At 44.4% G+C, this 20,648-nt stretch overlaps 1 protein-coding gene across 1 annotated transcript; it reads right to left on the reverse strand.

Moving 5' to 3' along the window:
- Positions 1 to 1,783: 1,783 nt before the first annotated feature.
- Positions 1,784 to 16,895, reverse strand: LOC115387135 (envoplakin-like). The gene is made up of 22 exons (XM_030089718.1): positions 16,743 to 16,895; positions 14,137 to 14,236; positions 13,768 to 13,922; positions 13,473 to 13,596; positions 13,236 to 13,367; positions 13,063 to 13,104; positions 12,791 to 12,952; positions 12,591 to 12,698; positions 12,407 to 12,502; positions 12,220 to 12,330; positions 11,290 to 11,436; positions 11,032 to 11,186; positions 10,812 to 10,909; positions 9,591 to 9,763; positions 9,331 to 9,509; positions 7,194 to 7,332; positions 6,898 to 7,091; positions 6,664 to 6,814; positions 6,232 to 6,315; positions 5,987 to 6,121; positions 5,797 to 5,889; positions 1,784 to 5,574 (listed from the first exon to the last, which is right to left on the reverse strand). Exons 1-22 carry the CDS (start codon positions 16,775 to 16,777, stop codon positions 2,056 to 2,058), a joined length of 6,132 nt encoding a protein of 2,043 aa, XP_029945578.1. The 5' UTR covers positions 16,778 to 16,895; the 3' UTR covers positions 1,784 to 2,055.
- Between the last annotated feature and the right edge of the window lie 3,753 nt (positions 16,896 to 20,648).

The raw sequence follows: 20,648 nt of genomic DNA on the forward strand, positions 1-20,648 counted from the left end.
TCCTAATTAAGGTTTTTCGATCACATCCTGATGATAGAGCATCTTCCACCAGAAGACTCAACTATAATTTATAGTATACAGTTCAGTTATTGTATCACAGCCAACATTACATTAACACTGTTATGTGTATCTTACAAGAACAGAAGATGATTTAAAGAAAGTTGTGTATCTGCATTAACTACAGAATTATTTCGACTGCATTTTAATTATTAATTTTCACTAACCTGCATTGTTTGATCATTTTTATTCAGTGTCACCATTTCAAAGAGGACTAATATTTAATCAAAAACAATGAATGACACTGTGACGTATATTTCTCTGTGACTATATTTCACTGAAAAGCAACAACAATTTTAGCACGGGGTTTGCTGAACATGAGCATTTAGTCGATACGGTTTGGGCTTGATTGCAGGGCAGCGACCGAGGCTGCATCGACATCCGTCATTCAGAGAAACAAATGTGCAGATGTTCACTGTCACGGTTTGAAGCATTAACGACGCAGTCTGGTATTACAGGGAAATAATGAAACCAGGAGCTGCCAATTATCGCTCACATCACCCACGCCATCAGGTAGCCATTAGTCCTTCTATATAAATATATTTTTATGCAAAGCAGTCATAATCTGAGTTATTCAGCAGCCTTTCATCAAAAAGCTGGAACCTGACTCAACTTGGAAGATCACACACTCGTCAGATTCTGGCAATATCAGGGACTTTCTTCACAGCACCACGTTAAGCAAGATGACCCCGCCATCAGGGAACATCCTTCAACTCTCCCCTCTGGACGCGGTGTGGGGCCACCTCGGACTCCAGACAGGCTCACGCGCCGTAATCCCACAAAGTCCTTTCAGACGCCGGGTAATCTGGCAGGCAGACATCCCAACGCAGAGGCGGCCTTCTCCCACATCAGCGAGGTCGAAACCAGTCTTTTCTCTGCCAACGTCACATTTGAGCCATTTTGGCTTCGAGAGCATCACTTTCCACTCATTCGCTGTTTCACATGCGTCGTTGCGTCACTCTGTGTTTGCGTTGTCTGCACGTCTCTGAAGTCTTTATTGTTCAGTCGATAAGACACATGCCTTATCGTTACCCATATATAGAGTTTGACCTTGTTAACCTCAACACACATGTGAGTCACATTTAATCTCTCCTCTTAATCCATCATTTCCAAGCATATGACTCACCAGAGGTTTACAAGCTGTGTATACCAAGCACATGTCATTGTTTTCTAGGCAAGAAAACTGTTCACCGTTAAAGTAATCATCACTTTGTAAAATATGTTTTTCAGTCCAGCCCACTCCATATGAAATTAGGCTGTATGTGGCCCCTCAACTAAAATACGTTAGACAGTCCCAGTCTAGAGGTCTGCATATGATCATGATTTTATCAGGGTATAAATTATGACCAGGAAGGAACCAAACACCAGCTCCAGAGAGACACTACCACCTCCCAGCGTTGGACTTGGTCGGCTTCTGAGAACTTCAGCGAGACTGCAGCAGAAGTAAAAATCAGGTGACCCATTCCCCAGCATGATTTTCCCTTTTTTTTTTAATTTTTAAATCATTACTACTAAGCTGAAACTATGATTTTTAAAAACATTAATATGTAAAAGAAGGTAATGTTATTAACCTCTATTGAAATACAAATCAAAGCTAGAAAATAAGTGTACGTACAAAAAAAAACACAGTTCCATATTATAAGTCCAGAAAGACAAATGAGCTTAGTTTACAAACGGCGTACATATTTCGAATGACAGCAAACAAAAATTTGACAGTGAAGCATACTGAGTTTATTAAGCACCTTTATTAAAGATTTTTTTTCAGAACGTTAAAAACAAGAAAGAAAACTGCCATATAATAAAATTCCCCTCATCTTTGCCACAGACCAAATATTGTACCCAAACAAATCCAAACCAAGATGTACAGTTTCACCACATAATACACTGTTTTCCCCCAAAGTTTTTATTATGCTTTCATTTTTTTTCTTAGTGTGTCGGGTTATCCTATGCCCTCCAGCAGAAGTGGCTGTGCCGTTCGACTCATGACATATCTTGCTCCTAGTACTGGTAAGGGGAGTTGAATCGGTAGTTTGAGTAGGATGGGGAGCTTGCCAAATCGGTGGATTCAGCAGGAAGTAAGAGGAGCCCTGTGCTTGGGTCGGTCGTGCACCGATCCATTGCCTCTTTGTAAGAAATCTTCTCTTTAGTGATGGGGTCAACAAAATCTTTGGGGTAGGTGGACTCATCCTCCAGCTCTTTCGCCGTTGTGCTGTCAATCATTTTGGATGCGAGAGCCTCTTTAATGGAGAGGCGACCCGCTTTGGAGGGGTCAACCAACCCACCCGTCAGGTACTGAGCCTCCATGTACCTCTTGGCATTTTCTTCAGGGAGATATCCCTTCCTTGCCGCTTCGCCCACCGCAAGACGGTCCTTGGTCACAGGATCCTCAACTCCAGTAAAGGCTTTCTGGGCGTTCAAAAGTTTATACGTGTGAGCTGAGTCAATGAGTCCCTGTTGTGCCGCCTTGTGGACAGAGACTTTGTCCTTTTTGTTGAGGTCAACGATCCCACCCGAGGCCGCTTGCGCCTCGAGCAGTTTCAGAGCTGTGTCGGGGTCGATGAGCTTGCGGGTGAGCGCGCTCCTCACGGACATGCGGCTCTGAGTGGTCGTGTCAAAGACGCCCGAGATGGGGAAAGACTCATCGACAGATGAGCCGCTGAGGTTGTTCAAACTGCCGCTGTGCTGATTGTTCAGGCTGGGATAGGAGGACCGCAGAGGGGGGGGCATAGAGTTCAAGGGAGAGGTGGGAAAGAATTTGCTGGGAGACGTCGGGGTCATTGGAGAGTGTCTGGTAGGAGATCTTGGGATGACTGGTGGAATGTAAGGCTTATTTACCTCTCCTGCTACCAGGAGGGCAAACTCAGAAATTGACATATTTCCCTGCTTGTAGCGCGTAAATTCGCTTTGCGTCAAGCGGCCGGCCTTCAGAGCATCCTTTACAGAAAACTGTTTCCCACTTTTTCGATCTTGTAAAATTGTTGTGTCTCCGTCTGGGCCAGCTGAAGTGATCTCCTCCCAATCACACTCCAGCTCTGACAGCTTAATGTACTGGTCTCGTTCAATCAGTCCCTGTACGTAGGCCTCGTACGGAGACATGGGTTTTCCAGTATCAGGATCTAAGATGGTGATCCTTGTGGACAGATTGGTCTCTCTGGTGTGAGTTTCCGAATGCTCCTCTTTCTTATAGGAGCTGCGTAACTCAATGAGGACCTTCTCCCGCTGGTGTAGCTTCTCTTTCTCTCTCAGGATCTCCTGTTCGAGCCGCTGAATATCTGAGGATATCTTGAGACTTCTCTGTCGAGATATCTCGGTCCTCTCGCTCACTAACCTGGTCTGCTGCTGGAACGTCATTGTGATGCTCTGCCGTTGAGTCTCCAGCATCCTGAGCTTCTTGAGCAGGTCCTCCTTCTCCTGTTGTAAAGCGTCCCTGTTTGAGATGAGAGTCAACTCCTCCTTTGACGTTACGGACTTGGACGTCATCAGGTGAGTAATTTTGATGTTGATGTTTTGAATGCTGTCTTCCAGGTCACGTCTGAAATTCCTCTCCTGTGCAACGAGCTCCCTGAGATGCTCCCTCTCAGCTTCCACTGCCGGATCTTTCTCCACACGGACAACTTCTCTGTAGACGACCTTCTCTGTTGACTTTTCCTTCCGCAGAATCTCTAACTGGAGCTTGATGTTGCGAATTTCTCTTTCTAGCTGATTGATGTTGCTGCGTTCTGTCTCAAAGTTCTTCCGCAGGCCATCCGTGGCTACGTCCAGCTCAGGGTCCCGCTCCACTTTCAGGACCTCTTCAATGACTATTTTTTCCTCCACGGGTGTCGGAGCGGTCTCCAGTTCCAGAATGCGGGCCTTTATCTGCCGTAGCTCTGACTCCACTTGGATCTTCTTCTGGCGCTCGTTCATCAGAGCGAGGTTACTCTCCATTTCCTGATTCAGGCCTCTGAGCTGTCTCACCTCCAATTCAAGTTTTCTGCGCGTTTTCATCTCATCATCCAGGGTCCTGTTTAACTTCTCGTGCTCCAGGATCTGTTTGGGGTCCTTCTGGAGACGAACCACCTCCTGCGTAACGATTTTCTCTTCTGGCTTCTGCCTTTCAAGAGTGATAAATTGGTTCTGTAGGTCAAAGAGACACTCTTCCAAAGTGCGGCGATTCTGAATCTCCTCCCTGTAATTCCTTCGAAGTCTGTCAGCTTCTTTCTCAAGAAGAGGATCATTCTCATATTTGATGAACTCTTTATTAACGAGCCGAGTCTCCACTTTGGATTTTTCTGCTTTCAAGTCATCTCTTTCTTTCCTTAGATGGATCAGAAGCTCATACGTGGTGTCATAGTTGAGTTGCAAACGTGAGATTTGGTTATTCAGCCTTTGTAATTCCCTGATGACCTCTGGGCTCTTCTCTTCTTTGACAACCTCTTGGGTCACCTCCTTGTACTCTGTTTTTGGCTTCTGAGCGCGCAGCGCGGTCAGATTTGACATGACCGTGTTGATTTCTGTCTCAATGTCGGCGCGACTTCGGCTGCAGTCCTTCAGGTCTTTCTTGAGACGCACCAGTTCAACCTCTGTTGCCGGGTCGATTCTATAGATCTCGTTGATGACCTCCTTCATGTCCACTTTTTGCTTAATTTTCTCCACTTCGCTGTACCGCAGTTGAAGTGTGGTGAGATCTTTCACCAAGGTGGCGTTCTCATCCTTCTCCTCTTCCAAGGCAACACGCAGCTTCTTCACCTCCTCGAGAATCTCTGGATCTTGCTGCACTTGCTTCACGACCTTGGAGACAATCTTGGGCTGGATGGTGGGAATAATCCTCTCTAAAGTGTTGATCTCTTTCCTTGTGCTGAAAATGCTGTCGTTCAGCGACTTGCACTGCGAGCCCACATCCTCGATGTCTGCTTTGAAAGTGATGACGGCTTTGAGCATCTCGGGATCTTTCTCGACGGTCACCACCTCCTTCTTGACGACCTTCTCCCGGATCTTTGGTTTCTGCTGGCTCAGAACGGTGTACTCATTTTTCACGTGGATAGTTTCAGTATTTCTTGTCTGGAAGTCCGTCTTGAGCCTCCTGATCTCTTCTCTCATCTTAGCTGCCTCTTTGTCGAGCTGCGGGTCTCTCTCGTATTCAGTGAACACTTTGGTTATGAGTTTCGGTTCGACTCTTTTCAGCTCTAATTCCAGTTTGATGATCTTCTCATTGACAATTTCTGTCTCTGATTGGATTCTTGATCTACTCAGCTCTTCGTCATGGATCCGACTTTTCAGAGACTTTAATTCCATCTCCAATTTGGGGTCACGGTAATATTCCACCACCTCCTTCTCCTCCAGTCTCTCCACTCCTTTCCTGGCCTTCAGAGACATGTACCTCTTATGGTATGTTTCCAGATCTCTCTCAGCGTGTATGCGCCTGGCAACCTCCTCATCTAATTCCCTTTTCAGGCTACCAGCTTCCTTCAAGTCATTCTGCTGACTCTGCAACTGCAGCTGCTGTGTGACGACGATCTGAGTCGCTCTGTCTTCATTCTGGAACGAGACAAGGAACGAAAAAGAACAGGAAGTTCAGCAGGTCCAAGATATAACCGACAGTTATAATTCCGAGTCTGTCTTAGGTCCAGTTTGCGCAACGTTTTCAGGTGAAAATGCAAACCCTTTGTTGCAACTTCTTGAAAACTCTCTGACTTAGTGGTCACGTAAACGAGGGAAAACACAAGGATCTGGAATGAAACTGTTACTTAAGCATCGTACCCGGCCCATCATGTGCTTTGCCGTCCCAAGTTGTCTCAGCAGCTGATCGTTCTCTGCCGACACCTCCGAGTAAAGGTTCAGAAGATCTTTCTCCTGAAGAAAAAAAAAACAAAACAACAACACATTTTTGGTGTAAAAATGAAAAAAATGGTGAAAAAATACCTGCTGAGATATAAATGTAAGCCCTTACCTTTCTCTGCACTGCCGTGGCCAGAGGTACAGCTTGACGTTTCAGTGACAGCAGCTCCCCATAACTGTCATCTTCATCATCGTCATTGTCATCTCTCAGGGTGCCACGATAAGCGTTGGACTTGGTTTCATATTCCTTTAGAGGACACACAAGAAACGCTGAACGACAACATCCGATCCACTGCGAGCAGAGCGCTGCATGCAGACAGCCAACGGTAGATAAATGATTTCTTTCTCTAAACTCACATTCAGGACATTTTGCAGATCGCGGGAAAGATCCTTGAATCTCTTGACATCGTCTGACTTCGCCTTGATGTCCTCCACCACTCTCTACTCGAAAAATGGGAAAAAAAGCAAAGGTGAAGCTCATCTCTTCACCATACACTTAAAAAACACTTGATTGACTGAGATTCCTTTAACAACCTGAGAATTTCAACTTGTCAGACAAGTGATGTTAGAATGACATTACTAAAGAATAAAGCGCTAAAGAAGATCGATGAATGGAATAAAACGAGTATTAATCAGCTCAATGTGATGTGATGACTGCATGAATGTCATTTTTAAGATTCTGTGGATCAGAAAAGAGCAAATTCTGGACCCAAAGCACACGATTCAATTAGAATACCAACAATGTTGTTATTGAAAAGTTCACATAGAGGAGAAAACACTTCCACCCACCCTCTGAGAGTTCTCCTTGGTCGCTATCTGGGCCACACCGTCGGTGGGTTTGATCTTATTATTTGGCAGATTGACCAGGAAAAACTCCAGCGACTGTCGAGCGTTGTTGAAATCTTGATTTTTGTTGGTAGCTTGTTTGATGAGATCAGACCTAAAAGCAACATTTATATATAATGACCGCAGCTTGAGAGTCTGAGAACAGTTCTGTGTGTGTGTGTTATTTATCCCACTCACCTCTCCTGAATCTGCTGGTTGACGTTGGCGTACCGGTTGTTGAGGTTCTTCACCTCTCTCTCCTGCCGCTGGATGTCGGGGCAGTACTCGTTGAAGCTCTTCTCCAGGGAGCGGCACACCTGCTGCGTCAGGTTCAAGTCTTTGCCCAGTTTAGTCAGATCCTCTTTCCTCGACGCAACGTTCTTACGCAAATCCTGTTCAACCAGAGGAAGATTTAAAACGTAGATCAGATGTGGTCGCTCCGTCATGCTGCGTCATGCCTTCAGACGTTTCATTGGCGGAGAGAATCGCAGCACCTGCAGCGCCCGGCTGCGACTCTGGAGGGAGTTGGACTGGTCGAGAATGGTGCGGTCGTTTGCCAGCTGCTCCTCGAACCCCGAGACGATCCCGTCCACGGACTTCATCTGCCTCTCCAGATACATGGCGGTCGTCGCTCTAATGAAAGAAACAGAGAATTCATTATCAGTCATTGTTAAACTTCTGGTTTTATTGCTAATTTCTGCTAGATTTCCATCGTTTGTGTTTATTGTTGGCTTTAAATATCTTTCTAATTCCATTTTTGTTGTTTGTTTTATTGCTTGTGCTTTAACATAACTTTTACAATTTTCTTACCTTTTAGTTATAATTGATATTTTTCTAACCTTTTACTTTGGAAAAACTAGATCTTATTTCTTAAAATTATATAAAGCACTTTGGATGCACTGTTTTACGAGTTGCACTGTGACAGAGACTTGTGAGTAAATTGTGAATTCAGCTCAGATTGTTACTGTGAATAAATCTAAAAATCCTATTGATACCTAAAATACATTTAGACATTGATTGGTAATTTCAAAAACATTTTTTTCTTAAGTTTGACTTCAAAAAAGTGTTAAGACAATTTTTTCATGAAAATTGGCAAAAAAAAAAAAAAAGTTTCTTCATTTTACTTTAAAAAAGTGGTAAGGCGATAGTGAGACCATTTTTAATGAAAATTGTCAAAAAAAATTGTTAATTTTGACTTTAAAAAGTGGTAAGGCTATATTAAGATAATTTTTTAGTAAAAACAACAACAACGACAAAAAAGTTTCTTAGTTTTGACTTTAAAAAAGTGGTAAGGCTGTAGTAAAGACCATTTTTTATGAAAATTGTCAAAAAAATTCTTAATTTTGACTTAAAAAAGTGGTAAGTATGTAAGTATATAAAGACAATGTTTTATTGAAAAAAAAACAAAAAATGTTTTTTTCTTAATTTTGACTTTAAAAATTGGTAAGGCTATAGTAAAACCATTTTTCATGAAAAGTGGCAAAATATTTTTTTCTTAATTTCCAAAAGTGTGCTTGGGGACCGTCCATGAGTGTAAATTGAAGGAAGGAGATGAGAGTCGAACCAGTGATCTCACATACCCACGACCACTACTCTACCATGTAAGCCACAGGCACGACACTGTTTCACTGCAAAAGTGTTATAAGACCATCAATCAGTGAAAACTGAAAAAAAAAAATCATAATTTTGACTTTAAAAAATAAGTAAGGATTACTATTGCAGCGACACATCATCAGTAGGGTAAAACTAACCTGTCTCACGACGGTCTAATCCCAGCTCACGTTCCCTATTAGTGGGTGAACAATCCAACGCTTGGTGAATTCTGCTTCACAATGATAGGAAGAGCCGACGTCGAAGGATCAAAAAGTGGCGTCACTATGAACGCTTGGCTGCCACATGGTCGACCATTTATCAATTTTACATTCCAGAGTTTTAGCTGAAGACATCCGGGGCCTTTTTTAATTCATGCTTCGACAGGTTTATATTGCTTCAATGCTTTCTTTAATGCACTGAGACTTTCGATGTCTCTTTTCATTTTCCATTTGCTCATGAAACACTACTTTATTTGAGTATCAACAACGGAATCATGCCTCTTCTCTGTATTTACTTTTTCTTCCCACCTCAGGGTTTTGTTTTTCTCTCACCCTGCTTGGCGGTGGTTTTTTTAAACATTTTATCACACTTTTGTCTTTATTCATGTTCTGTGTGTTGTGGTAGTAACTGCATGTGCCATATAAATGTTACAAATTGGATTTAAATTGACTGTAATTACAAGATGTGAACCAAATAGCTAATAAAAGTGTCTCTCTAAACGAAAAAATAAAGATATTGAAAAAGTTTTTGAACATGAGTATTATTTCAAAACTTACACAACCTATTTCTTTAAATACTTTTCCACTTAAGAAGGATAATCATTAGGTATTAAGAGGAGGCTTTAATGAGCTGCTGCTAAGAAGAATTTACGAGGTCAGGGAGCTTGACGTTTGATTTGTAGGTAATGAAATCTAATGGGATTATCTTTAACTTAAAGTAAACAAGTGAAGCACAGCGCTGAATGAGCGGATGGAAGGAAAACACGACGTAGAAATCAAGACACGGTCGTCGGCGTGCAGGAGCCTAAGATCTTCCTACTTCTTGTTGTACAGGTCCAGGAGTCCGTTGAGGTCGTTGATCTTGTTGTCGGCGGCGTTGAGTTTAACGGGCAGGGTGGCAGTGGTGGGTCCCAACGGCTTCTTGGCCAGGATGGGCTCCATCTCTCGCTGGATGGCCGCCTTCTCGGACTCCAGCTTCCTCACGGCCAGAACAGATTTCTGTGGAACACACATTTGGAAATTTAGAAATCAAAAGCTAACCGTGCTCTTCATGACAAGCCCGACTGGGTTAGTGTTCACCTCGTGTTCCTGCAGACGCTCCTCCAGATCCTGTGTGGGGTTGCGGTTGGGAAGCGGAGTCCTCAGACGATTCTGGATCTCCATTTCTAACCTTTCCAGAGCTTTGTTGATCCTGTCGATTTCTCCGATGAGCTGCACGGCTTTTGGATCTTCGGGAGCACTTTGAACAGGAGCTGAGGCGGAGAAAATAGTCACACACTAATCAATATTACTGAGGAAATCTGTTCTTTTTTATTCAGAATCTTTCTCCTTTCTTTCAAACATCCACAAAAGATGAATTGGAAAAAGGCAGAAATGAATATAACATTGACATAAAGTTGAACTCTGTGATCAAACCACCACTGAACTTTAATCCTACCGTCTAATTTCACTTTCAAACTTTGTTCTACTGCAGTAAAACAATGCTAAAATCAATATCTCATTATTACAGTTTAGTAAAGATAATTCTGCTCTACAGCTGTTTTTCTACACCAAGACTAACAAAATAAACTGAGAAAACAGAGCGCACTCCCTTTCAATATTTGCCAAGGGAATAATGATAGAGCCTGAGCAGAATAAACATCATTAGAAAAACACCTTAGATCAGACGTGGACCAGATGTGATGATGGGAAGGTTTTCTTTGAATGTAGCTGTTGTTGAGAATGATTAAATTTAATGAAGCTTATATTAAGGTTAAAAAAATCAAATTATCTTTCATCTGATCTTTCCAAACATTCAGGCGTCTCTACAGGACCCTTAAAGTGAAAACACGTCGTGTGAGAAACGTTTTCAAAACGATGTGTGTTTACATGGAAACTACCAAGTCCCAGGAGAATATGGACTGGGAGTCACGACACTGAAGGCAGAAGAACTACTTGGTACAGCCGTCGTGTGCGTTTCAGAAAAGTTGCGTTTTGGGCCATCTACATGGATCCAGAGCATTTTCCCGTGTTTCCAACTGGAACATTCTGAAAAAGTCCAACCTTGGGAGTCATTTTCAGTGGCTCCGAACACTGTTGTTATGTAAACCTGCACCCAAAACTCTACGAAAATTTTCCATTTTCACTTGAAAATATTGTCGATTAAACAGAACCTCATAAAGCAGCGCTAAACACAAAGCTAACATGTGAACAACCTGATGTCTGGTGTCCTTGAGGGGCGAGAATCAAACCGATGATCTCTGGAGGACAACAACGGCGTTGAATAAAAAAATGCAAAGTAATGAGGAAAGGTTCAGTCACCTGTCCTCTGAGGACGAACCACGTCCGGCGAGCGGCTCTTCAGGGAGGACATCAGTGTGGCTCTGCCCCTCTTTAAATCCGTCAGCTCTTTTTCCAGACTGAAAACACACACACACACAGACACACATACAATGCACAGTGGTTAAATTACGGATATGCCACTGCTTTTCAAGACAAAAAAAAAAAAAAAAAAAAACAGTGGAGAAGTTGCACTTCCTACCCGTTGACCTTCTCCAGGGCCTCGGCATCAGGCGCTGGGATCATGAAACAGGCCCCAGGGAGGGTCTTGGTCTCCCCACCCCGGCTCTGCAGCTCCCAGTTCAGGTTGTTGGAGTTGGATTTGAGGTTCAGCGTCTCTCCGCGGCGCAACACGTCCTGAAACAGACGGACGGATGGGAGGGAGAGGTTAACACAGCGGGTTAAAAAAAAGAAAAGAGAGACTCGCTCTGGTGACTGAATGAAGCTGTCGGGAGCCTACATCCTCGTCTGTCCAGTCGCAGAGAGCCACCACGGGCGTGGGCTTGGTGGGTTTGACTCTGCGGGATTTCAGCGGCACGACCTTGTTGCTGAGGTCCCGGAGGGCCTCCAGCCGCTGCTCGCTCCTCTTCACAGCCGGCTCGTCTCCCTGAAGGAGACAGGAGTGTCGGTGAGAGGACGACCAAACAGGAACAACACCTTCCAGCTTCAGACCTTTCTTTAACTGGAGTCAGTTAATGCAGAACTGATCTCACTTAAAAGTTTATTAAATCTGCAAAGTGAAGTGCAGCTTGACATCGGAAGGCTCGCTGATAACAGAAAATGTTTGTATTTTATAATGTATAAGCTACGTTAAAGGATCCCCATCAACAACAAAAGAGTCACTCTGGGTTTCAGACAGTAAACTTGCTTTTTGGAGACCACTGCTGCAAAATTATCTAAGTAAACACTGAAAGTAAACTCAAAAGCTGGGGAACAACTTGAATATCTTAACTAAAACTCATCAAATTAGACCTACAGGATTTCACAAACCGCTCTAAAAGCATTTTTGTCTCAGTTTTTTAATGTTTGAATGTCAGACACGGGAGTTTGTTTTCAGTTTCATCTTGATCACCTTGAATATTGAAATTAGACGCTCGTAAAGAGTCATGTGCTGTTCCTAGAAAAGTTGAGTGCAACGCAGGGCTGTTTTTTCAGAGACTGGGTAGTGTCTCTGTTGGTTCTTCTCCTCTGAGCACACATGTGAGCCGTCATATCAGCTCTTGTTTGCTCATTTTTTGCGGCTCTAAATCACCTCTTCGATCATGACAGAGCGACACACTGACAAACCCTGCAGGAGGTTGTGCAAATATAATCACTCAGAAGGGAGATTTCAACTGACGTTTATACATAGAACCAACACGTGTGCCGAGGACAGAAAGCAGAGTCGTACCTCCAGCGCTAACAGGACCTCCGGATTGCTCTTGTTGGTCAGAGCTCTTGGATCCATGGTGGAGCGGAGTCTTTCCATGGACTCCGACAGCTGCTCTGCTTCCAGCTGGAACTGCAATGAACGGGCGCGCGTTTCTCAGCGAGTCCGTAGTGATTTAGCCGTAAAGAGACGTGACCGCAGCGTTTACCTTCTTGTAGTTGTCGATGTTCTCCAGATGAACCTCCTGTGCCAGACACAGGTTGAGGAACTCCTGCCACTCGGCCTGAACTATGTCTCTGTGCGCCTGAAAAAAAACCCAAAATCAAGTCCAGCTCAGTAAAAATCAGCTTTGAATTTAATGTTAGAATAATCATTAACAGCTCCTTTACTACCTTTATCGTCGGAGCGCCGGGATGTTTTTCTTGCAAGAGCTGATCCCCTTCGTCGTGCAACTTGTTCACCTCTTTCTCGTGTGCTATAAGTCCATTGGTTTTAAATTTCTGAAGACAAACAACAAACGAAGATTGCAAAAAGAAAATAAGTGGGTGTCTTTCCTCTCACAGTGCTTCTTGGGGACGTGACGGGGCGTCACCTCGTACTCCATGCGCACTCCCGGGGGGTCGACCATGCGATCACTCCAGTCTCTCTGGAGGATCCTCTCCTGCTGGCCGGACAGATAGGCCAGCTCCTTACTGCAGCTCTGCATGTACTCGTACAGAGAGGCCAGCTGGTTCCGCCTGCGGTGGGACAGGTCCTGCACAAAAACACAAGATCCTCTCTGAATAAACTAACAACGGCTGGCTGGTTTTTCAGGGATTTTTTTATAATAATTAGACAGTTAATCTCTAAACACTCAACACTTACAGTGAGCTCGGCGTACTTCTTCTTGAGGGTGTCATACTGCTCCTGAAACGACGGCAGATGTAGGTTAGGGACGTGTCCTGCCTGGTGCGGTGTGTGTGTGTGTGTGTGTGTGTGTGTGTGTGTGTGTGTGTGTGTGTGTGTGTGTGTGTGTGTGTGGCGTTGAGAGCGCTCACCTGCGAGCCGGAGGTGCTGGGCTGCAGCTGCTTGCTGTACGCCTCGATCTCCTGGTGCAGGATGTTATGAGCCGCGATCTGCTTCTCCACGTCAGCCAGCGTCGGGCCGAACTCGGCTTTCTTCAGCTGCTTCTACAAAACGCCACGGGGCAGGAAAACGGTTCAGTCCGCGGCTAGTTTACGCTTTACGGCCGCAGAATGAGGTCCAGCCTGTTGGACCGATGAGGGTCAACTGACCAGTTTTTCATCGAACAGCGGGCCCCAGCCGATCTTCGACTTCAGGTCCAGTTCCTGCGGGGGGGCGTACAGCTCCCTGTAGGTACTGCAGTCCTTCGCCCAGCGATCGTGGAGATTCTTCACACTGCAGAGAGAAAAAGGGTTCCACTTCAGGAAAAGCTGGGCGGCGGCCAGTGAAAGGGAATGCGGTAATGGCCGGCAGGTCCTTAATGGCATGTTACGTTTCAAGTTTCAGGCTTCGGGCTTCAAGCGTGTCAGTTTGACATGAGTGTGTTTTCATTTGTGACAGACTCACTCTCGCTCTATCTCTTTGGCCTGGGGGTGCTGCAGCTTCTTGGCCTTGTCGACGTCCATGAACAGCTGTTTGAGCAGATCCTCGGCCTGCGCCAGGATGGTTGCGTTCTCCTTCTGATGGACCAGTGCCTGTTTCTTCAGGGTTCTCTCTGTGTCCTGCAGGGCCAAGAAACATCTTTCTTTTTCATTCTCACCAGTCATCTTTTGCAGTTACAGAATATTCCTTAAAAGATTCATTTTATTGCATCTCAATCAAAGAATGCACAGTTTATTATTGAGGGTGTTATGAACAAAAAAAAAAAAATGCGTAAAGTTCTGAAACAATCTTAATTTTTGTGCTTCCAACATTGGGTGCAGGTTGACTTCTCACCGCTTTCAGCAGCTGCTCTGTTCGCAGGATGTTCTTCTCCACTTGATCTGCATTTGACTGCATGCGAGCGATCACCAGAGAGAGGTCTTTGGCCTGAGTCCTGCACAGAAACACACAGAGATGAGTGAAAGTCCTCCACAGCTCCGTGCAGGATCCCCGAGTCGTGACACGCTTTTTCTCAGGATTTGCGGGCGAGTAATTACACATTGTGGTGACTGTGGTTAGGTAACATGTTTACTTGCATGATCTATAATCTCTAATATCACTTAAAGGGTCCGCGGTTTCCAAAGGAACTTCATGACCCCTGAAGGGTCCCGCTTTTAGCAGGAGATGGAGGAACTCGTAATCTTCTCCAAGTTTAAGCCTTACAGTCGTAATGCTATTAAAGTACCAGCACTGAAATGCATTTAAAGTCTCAAAAAAGCAGATTCAGGAGCAGAAATGTATTGTATTTCAAGAATTTCTGTGTTCACTGATGATCTTTGAGAAATATTAGGAAGTAATTTCACGGTTTCTCCACTGATAAGTCAGCTATTCAAAGAGCGACACGCCCGGGTGAGGACCGAGGGGCCGTGTTTCGGGGGGGAGGGGGGGGGGGAGAGGAGTGTCTCCAGCCCCCCTTTCTTCTTTGTCTGCTAGCAGTAGTCAGGAATGTCGCCGGAGTGTTTGTTACACCGACATTCCTGCAGAGAATTAAATCTGCGCTGCACCTTCCAGCTCTCGTCTGATGAATGGTGGCATCGGCGACACATGAGTGATGGCAGCAGGGTCGGACGCCGCGGCTCGTAGTGGGACCGACTCTGATCTGCATTCTTAACATTGCTCTTTAAACGCAATTAGGCCTTGTGAGGAAATGTAATCCAAATATTCTAAACTATTCATGTGTGATGAGTTTTTTTTAAGTCACTTTGCAAGTAAAGTAATGAGAAGTTATGAAAAGATGTGATGCAGCAGGTTGGTAAAACTGTTAAAGATGTTCTTATATCTGAGCATCTGAGATGGCAAAAATACAAACACTCAGGTATCTGATAGATGCAGAAATGATTCAGTACTTGAGAATACATTTTTTTTTAAATCAAGTAAAGTACAAAAATACAAGAAAATGTGTTATGTTTCAAACATTTTTCTCACACGTCTCTTGGAAATCTCTTCTGTTAAGAAGGTCATTTGGTTCAAAGCCAGAAATATCATGATCCTCACAGTCGCCATGCTGTTTCTGCCATCTTTCACACCATTATCGAGCATCTATATTGTGCAATCTGTCTTGATACCGGAAAAAATTTTAAGTAGTAAACAGAAGAGATATTTGCTGAAACATTCAAGATATAAAATCAGAATGTTAGAGAATAACTTAAGTATTGTTGTAGTTTTTATAATGCAACAATAGTAAAACGTACAGGGAATAGACTGATATTGAGTAAAACAATAAGAGTTGAAGGAGGTTATTCTCCTGAACTGAAAGCTGTTATGTGCAGTTTTTACAGATCTTATCTCAAGTTGTTCACATTTTGTTCAGTAGTTCAGGAAACACTTTTCTCAACATTTGTTGGTGTTTTTCTTAACTAGAAAAGCATATTTTTAACCACATTTTCAAGCTTTGGTCTTTGTGGATTTCAAATTCTTTTGTTTGCAGTACTTTCAGTTGTAAGTGAGTATTTGCACAATATGGGAGCAGCACGTTTGCATAAATAAATATAGAGTGAATTCCTGCAGAAGCCATTTATGACTTCATTTCCTTTCAAAACTCTCTGCAGCTCGCGTCAGAATCCGCCTGAACTTGGTATTACTCAGGCGTGACGGCGTGAGGCGGGGGGCCCCTGCCCTGCCGCTCCCTCCTGCCTCCCTGCCTCCCGTCACTCGCTCCGGTTGAGTGCGGCGGCTCTCGAAGGCGCACCCTGCCGAGCGGGGCCGCTCATGCCTCTTATCCAGAGGGCGTCCCCCACCCCTGGGTGACAGGTCACACCAAGAGGGACACGGCGAACAGATAAACACCTGCTGACTCACTGGCAAAAGAGTTTTAAACTGATGTTGCACAATTTTACAGAGTCCACAGTTTAATGGCCATGTGGAGGCGACGGGGGTGGACTCACTCCGCTCTCACACACCCACCGGTTCTACTACATAGCGCTGACAATAACCTACTCTGTCTGGCATTGACCTATTAGCTTAATGAGTCAGAACACTGGCCTATAGACTGGCACCACAAGTGGATTTAACAGGTCTGTAAACTGCAGATGATACACCCAGTGATCAAACACGGGAATAAAAGTAATGCGGTGAGTTAAGTGAGGTGGGTGAGGTGAGAAGAGGAGCACCGAACATGTGAAGCTGCTGCCAAAGCCGAGAGATCAGAGCAAACAGAGTTAATGTGTCAAGTTAAAAGAGGTTTTCATTCATTTCCCCTCATGTGACCGACACACACTTCAGATTGATCCCAGTGAAGGGAAGAGGACGGACACGTCCATGTTCTGTCACTCTGCTGCATTTCTATTCTCATAAGATGTAAATAGAGTCGTAGATGCAGCCAGAGAGGCGGGACAGCCCACCGGCGTGAGAGACAATAGAAACACCAGAAGGCTGAAAGCTGACACACACTCTCTACTCACTTGCTCATGTTGACATACTCCTTCTTCTGCGACATCTTGGGGCACCGTAGAGAGCCGTCTGCGCTCTCAGATCCTGTCTCCTCTCTCTCTCTCCTTCTCCTCTGCTCTCAGCTCCCTTCAGGTGTCTCGCCGTGTCTCGGCTCGGTTAAAGGAGCGTCCACCTGTCTCAGCTCCTCCCAGCCTGACAGGTGTGTCGTCACTGAGCGCAGCGGAGGATCAGACCGGGCAGACCTGTTCCACGCACCTGCGGCTTCACGGCCCTCCTTCTCACTTCCATGTTTTTATTTCACTCATTTTCACGTCTGCCCACTCAGAAATGTGAGTCCGTGACCTGTGAGAGGGAAACAGATGAAATAAACCCTCAGATCTCCTTTTTCAAAGTCCAGAATCAGTCCAGCTTTTCTCCTCCAGACACCATGAAGCTCTTTGTACGTGATCAAGCTGCGGTTCAGTTATCAGCTCTGTGCAGGGCTTCATGTGACGGGACATTATCGAGCACCGGCAGTTTCTACAACATTAATTGTGAAGGAATGCAGAATGACAAGTTGTCGGCTGGCTGGATATACGGTTCATCGTTACTGCTCCCTGCCATTGTTCATTCAGACTCGACCGAACATCTGATCTAGATTTTATGTGGTGAACATTTTTTCACCAAGAGATAATAAATAAAGACACACAGTTATAACACCAGCCCGCTTTGTGGTGTAATGGAAGAAACAAACACTGGAATTATCAGCGATAGTGTAATAAGACTGTAGGAAACACTTTATCTGTTCTCGATCTGTCGCTGTGTGCTGTAACAAACTTCACCCACCCAGAGTGGCGAGGTGGTGATTATGGCGGCTTATCAGCCGGTATCAGACACACACCCTGCAAAATTACCTCCAAGAGTCAAGGTCTCATGGCAGGAATGCAAACTTCACCTTGCTGTCAAATGAAATAGAAGAGCGGGAACAAAGATAGAGTGTGTGTGTGTGTGTGTGTGTGTGTGTGTGTGTGTGTGTGTGTGTTAGAGAGGTAAGTATGCAGAGTAAGAGCAGTCTGTTGGAGCTGGAAGCTGAACAATGTGCCGTCTTTACGCCTGGCTGGGGAGGAATGGGTCCAGCATGCTGCTCCGTCTCATGCTTGCAGTGGGTGTGTCGCACACACACCCAGAGCAGTTACTCCTCAAAACCAGCGCCCACATACCTGCAGGGCAGAGGGAGGAGGGATTGAGGACAAGGAACAAAAAGAGGTGAAATCGCACAGAGAGCACAAAGCACGGGGTCTCTGCAGCAAAGCCGCAGGAGCATTTCCACCGTGCAAGAAAAGTTAAAACGGTGATGGGAACGGATTGATTTGGAATCACAAACCTGCAGGGAGTTCCTGCTGCAGCCTTCGTGCAAGTGTTGGCTTGTTTCGCTGATTCCTGCTTTTTGCCTCACAGATTTCATTGCATAAGTTTTTGACCTGAAAAAAAAACTGATTTGGTAACAGTGCAAAATGAATTTTACAGCGATTTATGTTCAGAGGGAAGAGATCAATACGATGGGCGGGACTAAGCTATAAAACCGGGTTTGCCCATTTGGGAGGAACAAATTGCACCGATGAAATATAACAAAATAATGTTTTATTGCATGAGCTCAACATGTTTATAAAAGCATATAAAAAGAGTCTCTGTATTCAAAGGACAAAGTCAAAAACTCTGCATGAGCTCTATGTGCAGATCCTCAGGCAGCTCTGCATCATAAACAGATTAATGTGCAGTAAAAGTTGCTGCTGCAGCTCAGTAACACTACTGCCTGCTCACAGCTCATCGCTGCAATCTAAAACGAAACCAGAGACAGACAAGATACCAGCCTCTTCGTCCAGACTGGACTCATTTACGGTGGACAGGTGCCAAACAGGATCATGTCATGCGATCAGATTAAAAGATGGAGACTGAACTCTCGGAGGTGCATTTCAGCACATGGTGTTTTTTTGAAGCCTGAATCGACCCAAAAGCAGGAAAGTCAGTTCAGAAATCAAAACAAGCTCTCAATTTCAAATACAGAAGCATATCTCAGCTTCAGCTAACTGTTTTTAAGATATTCCCACGGTTTTAACTTTTCAGACGGGGGTTGCACAACATTGTGCAAAACCTGACAGATGCATGCAGCTGCTGCCTGCAGGCCAAAGTCATTAAACCACATTAGAAGAAACTAAACTGAGAGTTAAAGGAGCACAAGCTGCATTTTTAAGAAATACCACATGTGAAAATTTCTGAAGATGGGACAGTGCTGCAGCGGTTAGTAATAAAAGAACAAAAAGAAAAAAATAGCTTTCTGTGAACAGTTTGCATGTTCTCCCTGAGCCTGCCGGGTTCTCTCCAGGTCCATGTCGTTTTGGAAACCCTCAGGTGGTCGTGTGAGCCCACCTGTTTGAACTCCTCATTCATAATCTGAGCATCTCTGCTTCACCACTTAAACAAGCTCAACATGTTTTTTTTGGTTTTTTTTGTTAAAGTTTCTGTCAGCGACAGGGTGCGGCTGTCACCTATCAGAAACAGAAAAAAAAAAAGTCTGACTCATAAAAACTCTTCGAAGTATTTACACAAAACGCGTTCCTGGCATACTTGCGAGGCCTCGACTCTGTAAATATGTAGAAAGCAATTTATCGCAGCCGCACCCAGAGAGACGACGAGGAGCACAGCTGTAATCTGGAATCACTGGAGGCTCCGGCCGGCGCCGAGCCTCAGATTTTATACATGAGTGAGGTGGGGCCGCAGCGACACGTGGGACGAGGGACTACAATCAGCAGGCCCGCTGACCTTTGAACCGGAGGAGCAGAGTGAAGGGCGGAGGTGGGGGGGTCACCATCTTGAACATTGACCCCGCTTCAGGATGAGCAAAACAAAACAACTTGTGATCAGGATTCTGAAAATTGATCATTTTTTCAAGCAGAAAAAAAATAAAGTGTTGCTTCTTTAAATAAAAGTCAATATTGTTTTCAATAATATAGTTTTTGTGATTTTGTTTTCTTTTCCCCTCTTTTCACACTTTCGATGCAGGGGGGTCCGACACATTTTAGTTCAAGGGCCACACAGCTTCCAGTCCTGAACCCTAAAAAGGCGCCATAATAACCTGTAAATTTAAACTAACAGTGAGGAAAATCTATATTTTCATAAAACCAAAGCACAACACTCCCAACATAAAGACAACTTCAATGACACCTTCTGAAGCAAAACAGTGAAATATTGTGAAAAACCTCTCCTATGGCTGTTGCATTATTCATGTTTTTGCACACTGGACCTGACAGCATGCCTTTGAGCAACGAGGTATCTGTATTTTAAGTCGATGTCGCAGCGCTGTGTTTTGTCTACTTACTTTTAATAAATTTGCTGAATACAAACAAAAGCTTTGTTTAAATTTTCACAGTTTGCTTGATGGATTGTCGGGCCAGATTGCAGCCTCTTGTGGGCCTGTTGTGGCCCGCAGGCCTTATGTTTTGTTGAATACCCCTGTAGTTCGTATACGACCCTTGTGGTGTAAAGTGGTATTAAAACCTTCCGTGGTAAAGCCTCTGATGTGTGTCTGTAGCAGGAGGAGTCTCAGAACTAAATCAGGTCAACTGGGCTTCATCATGTCATAAAACACGTTCTGTGTCTTGTCCAACCAACTTCATCAGTTTGCACTTTGTTCTTTATATTGCATTAAGTTCTCCTATTATCAGGGTGGCTGTGACTCATGTTAATGTGTTAACTAGTTATGTGAGGCTGTGATGTTATGATTGGTTAAATCTCCTGTTCCTTTGTGAATTGATACAAACAAAAACTGAAGATGCTTTAAGTGTCATGGATACATTTCAGATTTAGATATTTAGCTAAAAGACAGACTAGACGGAAGAGGCCCTGCACCAGATTCTAGTCAGATTTGAGATCTGACAGAC

This window comes from Salarias fasciatus, chromosome 4 (assembly GCF_902148845.1).
Source record: "Salarias fasciatus chromosome 4, fSalaFa1.1, whole genome shotgun sequence".
Lineage (NCBI taxonomy): Eukaryota > Metazoa > Chordata > Actinopteri > Blenniiformes > Blenniidae > Salarias > Salarias fasciatus.

Excerpts from the sequence above, each read along its gene's own strand:
- LOC115387135 (XM_030089718.1), bottom strand. The coding sequence starts at position 16,777 with ATGTCGCAGAAGAAGGAGTATGTCAACATGAGCAA. Across the intron at positions 11,187-11,289 it reads GCGACTGGACAGACGAGGAT|GACGTGTTGCGCCGCGGAGA; the intron begins GTAGGCTCCCGA and ends CGTCTGTTTCAG. Across the intron at positions 7,333-9,330 it reads CTGGACCTGTACAACAAGAA|AGCGACGACCGCCATGTATC; the intron begins GTAGGAAGATCT and ends TTCTTTCATTAG.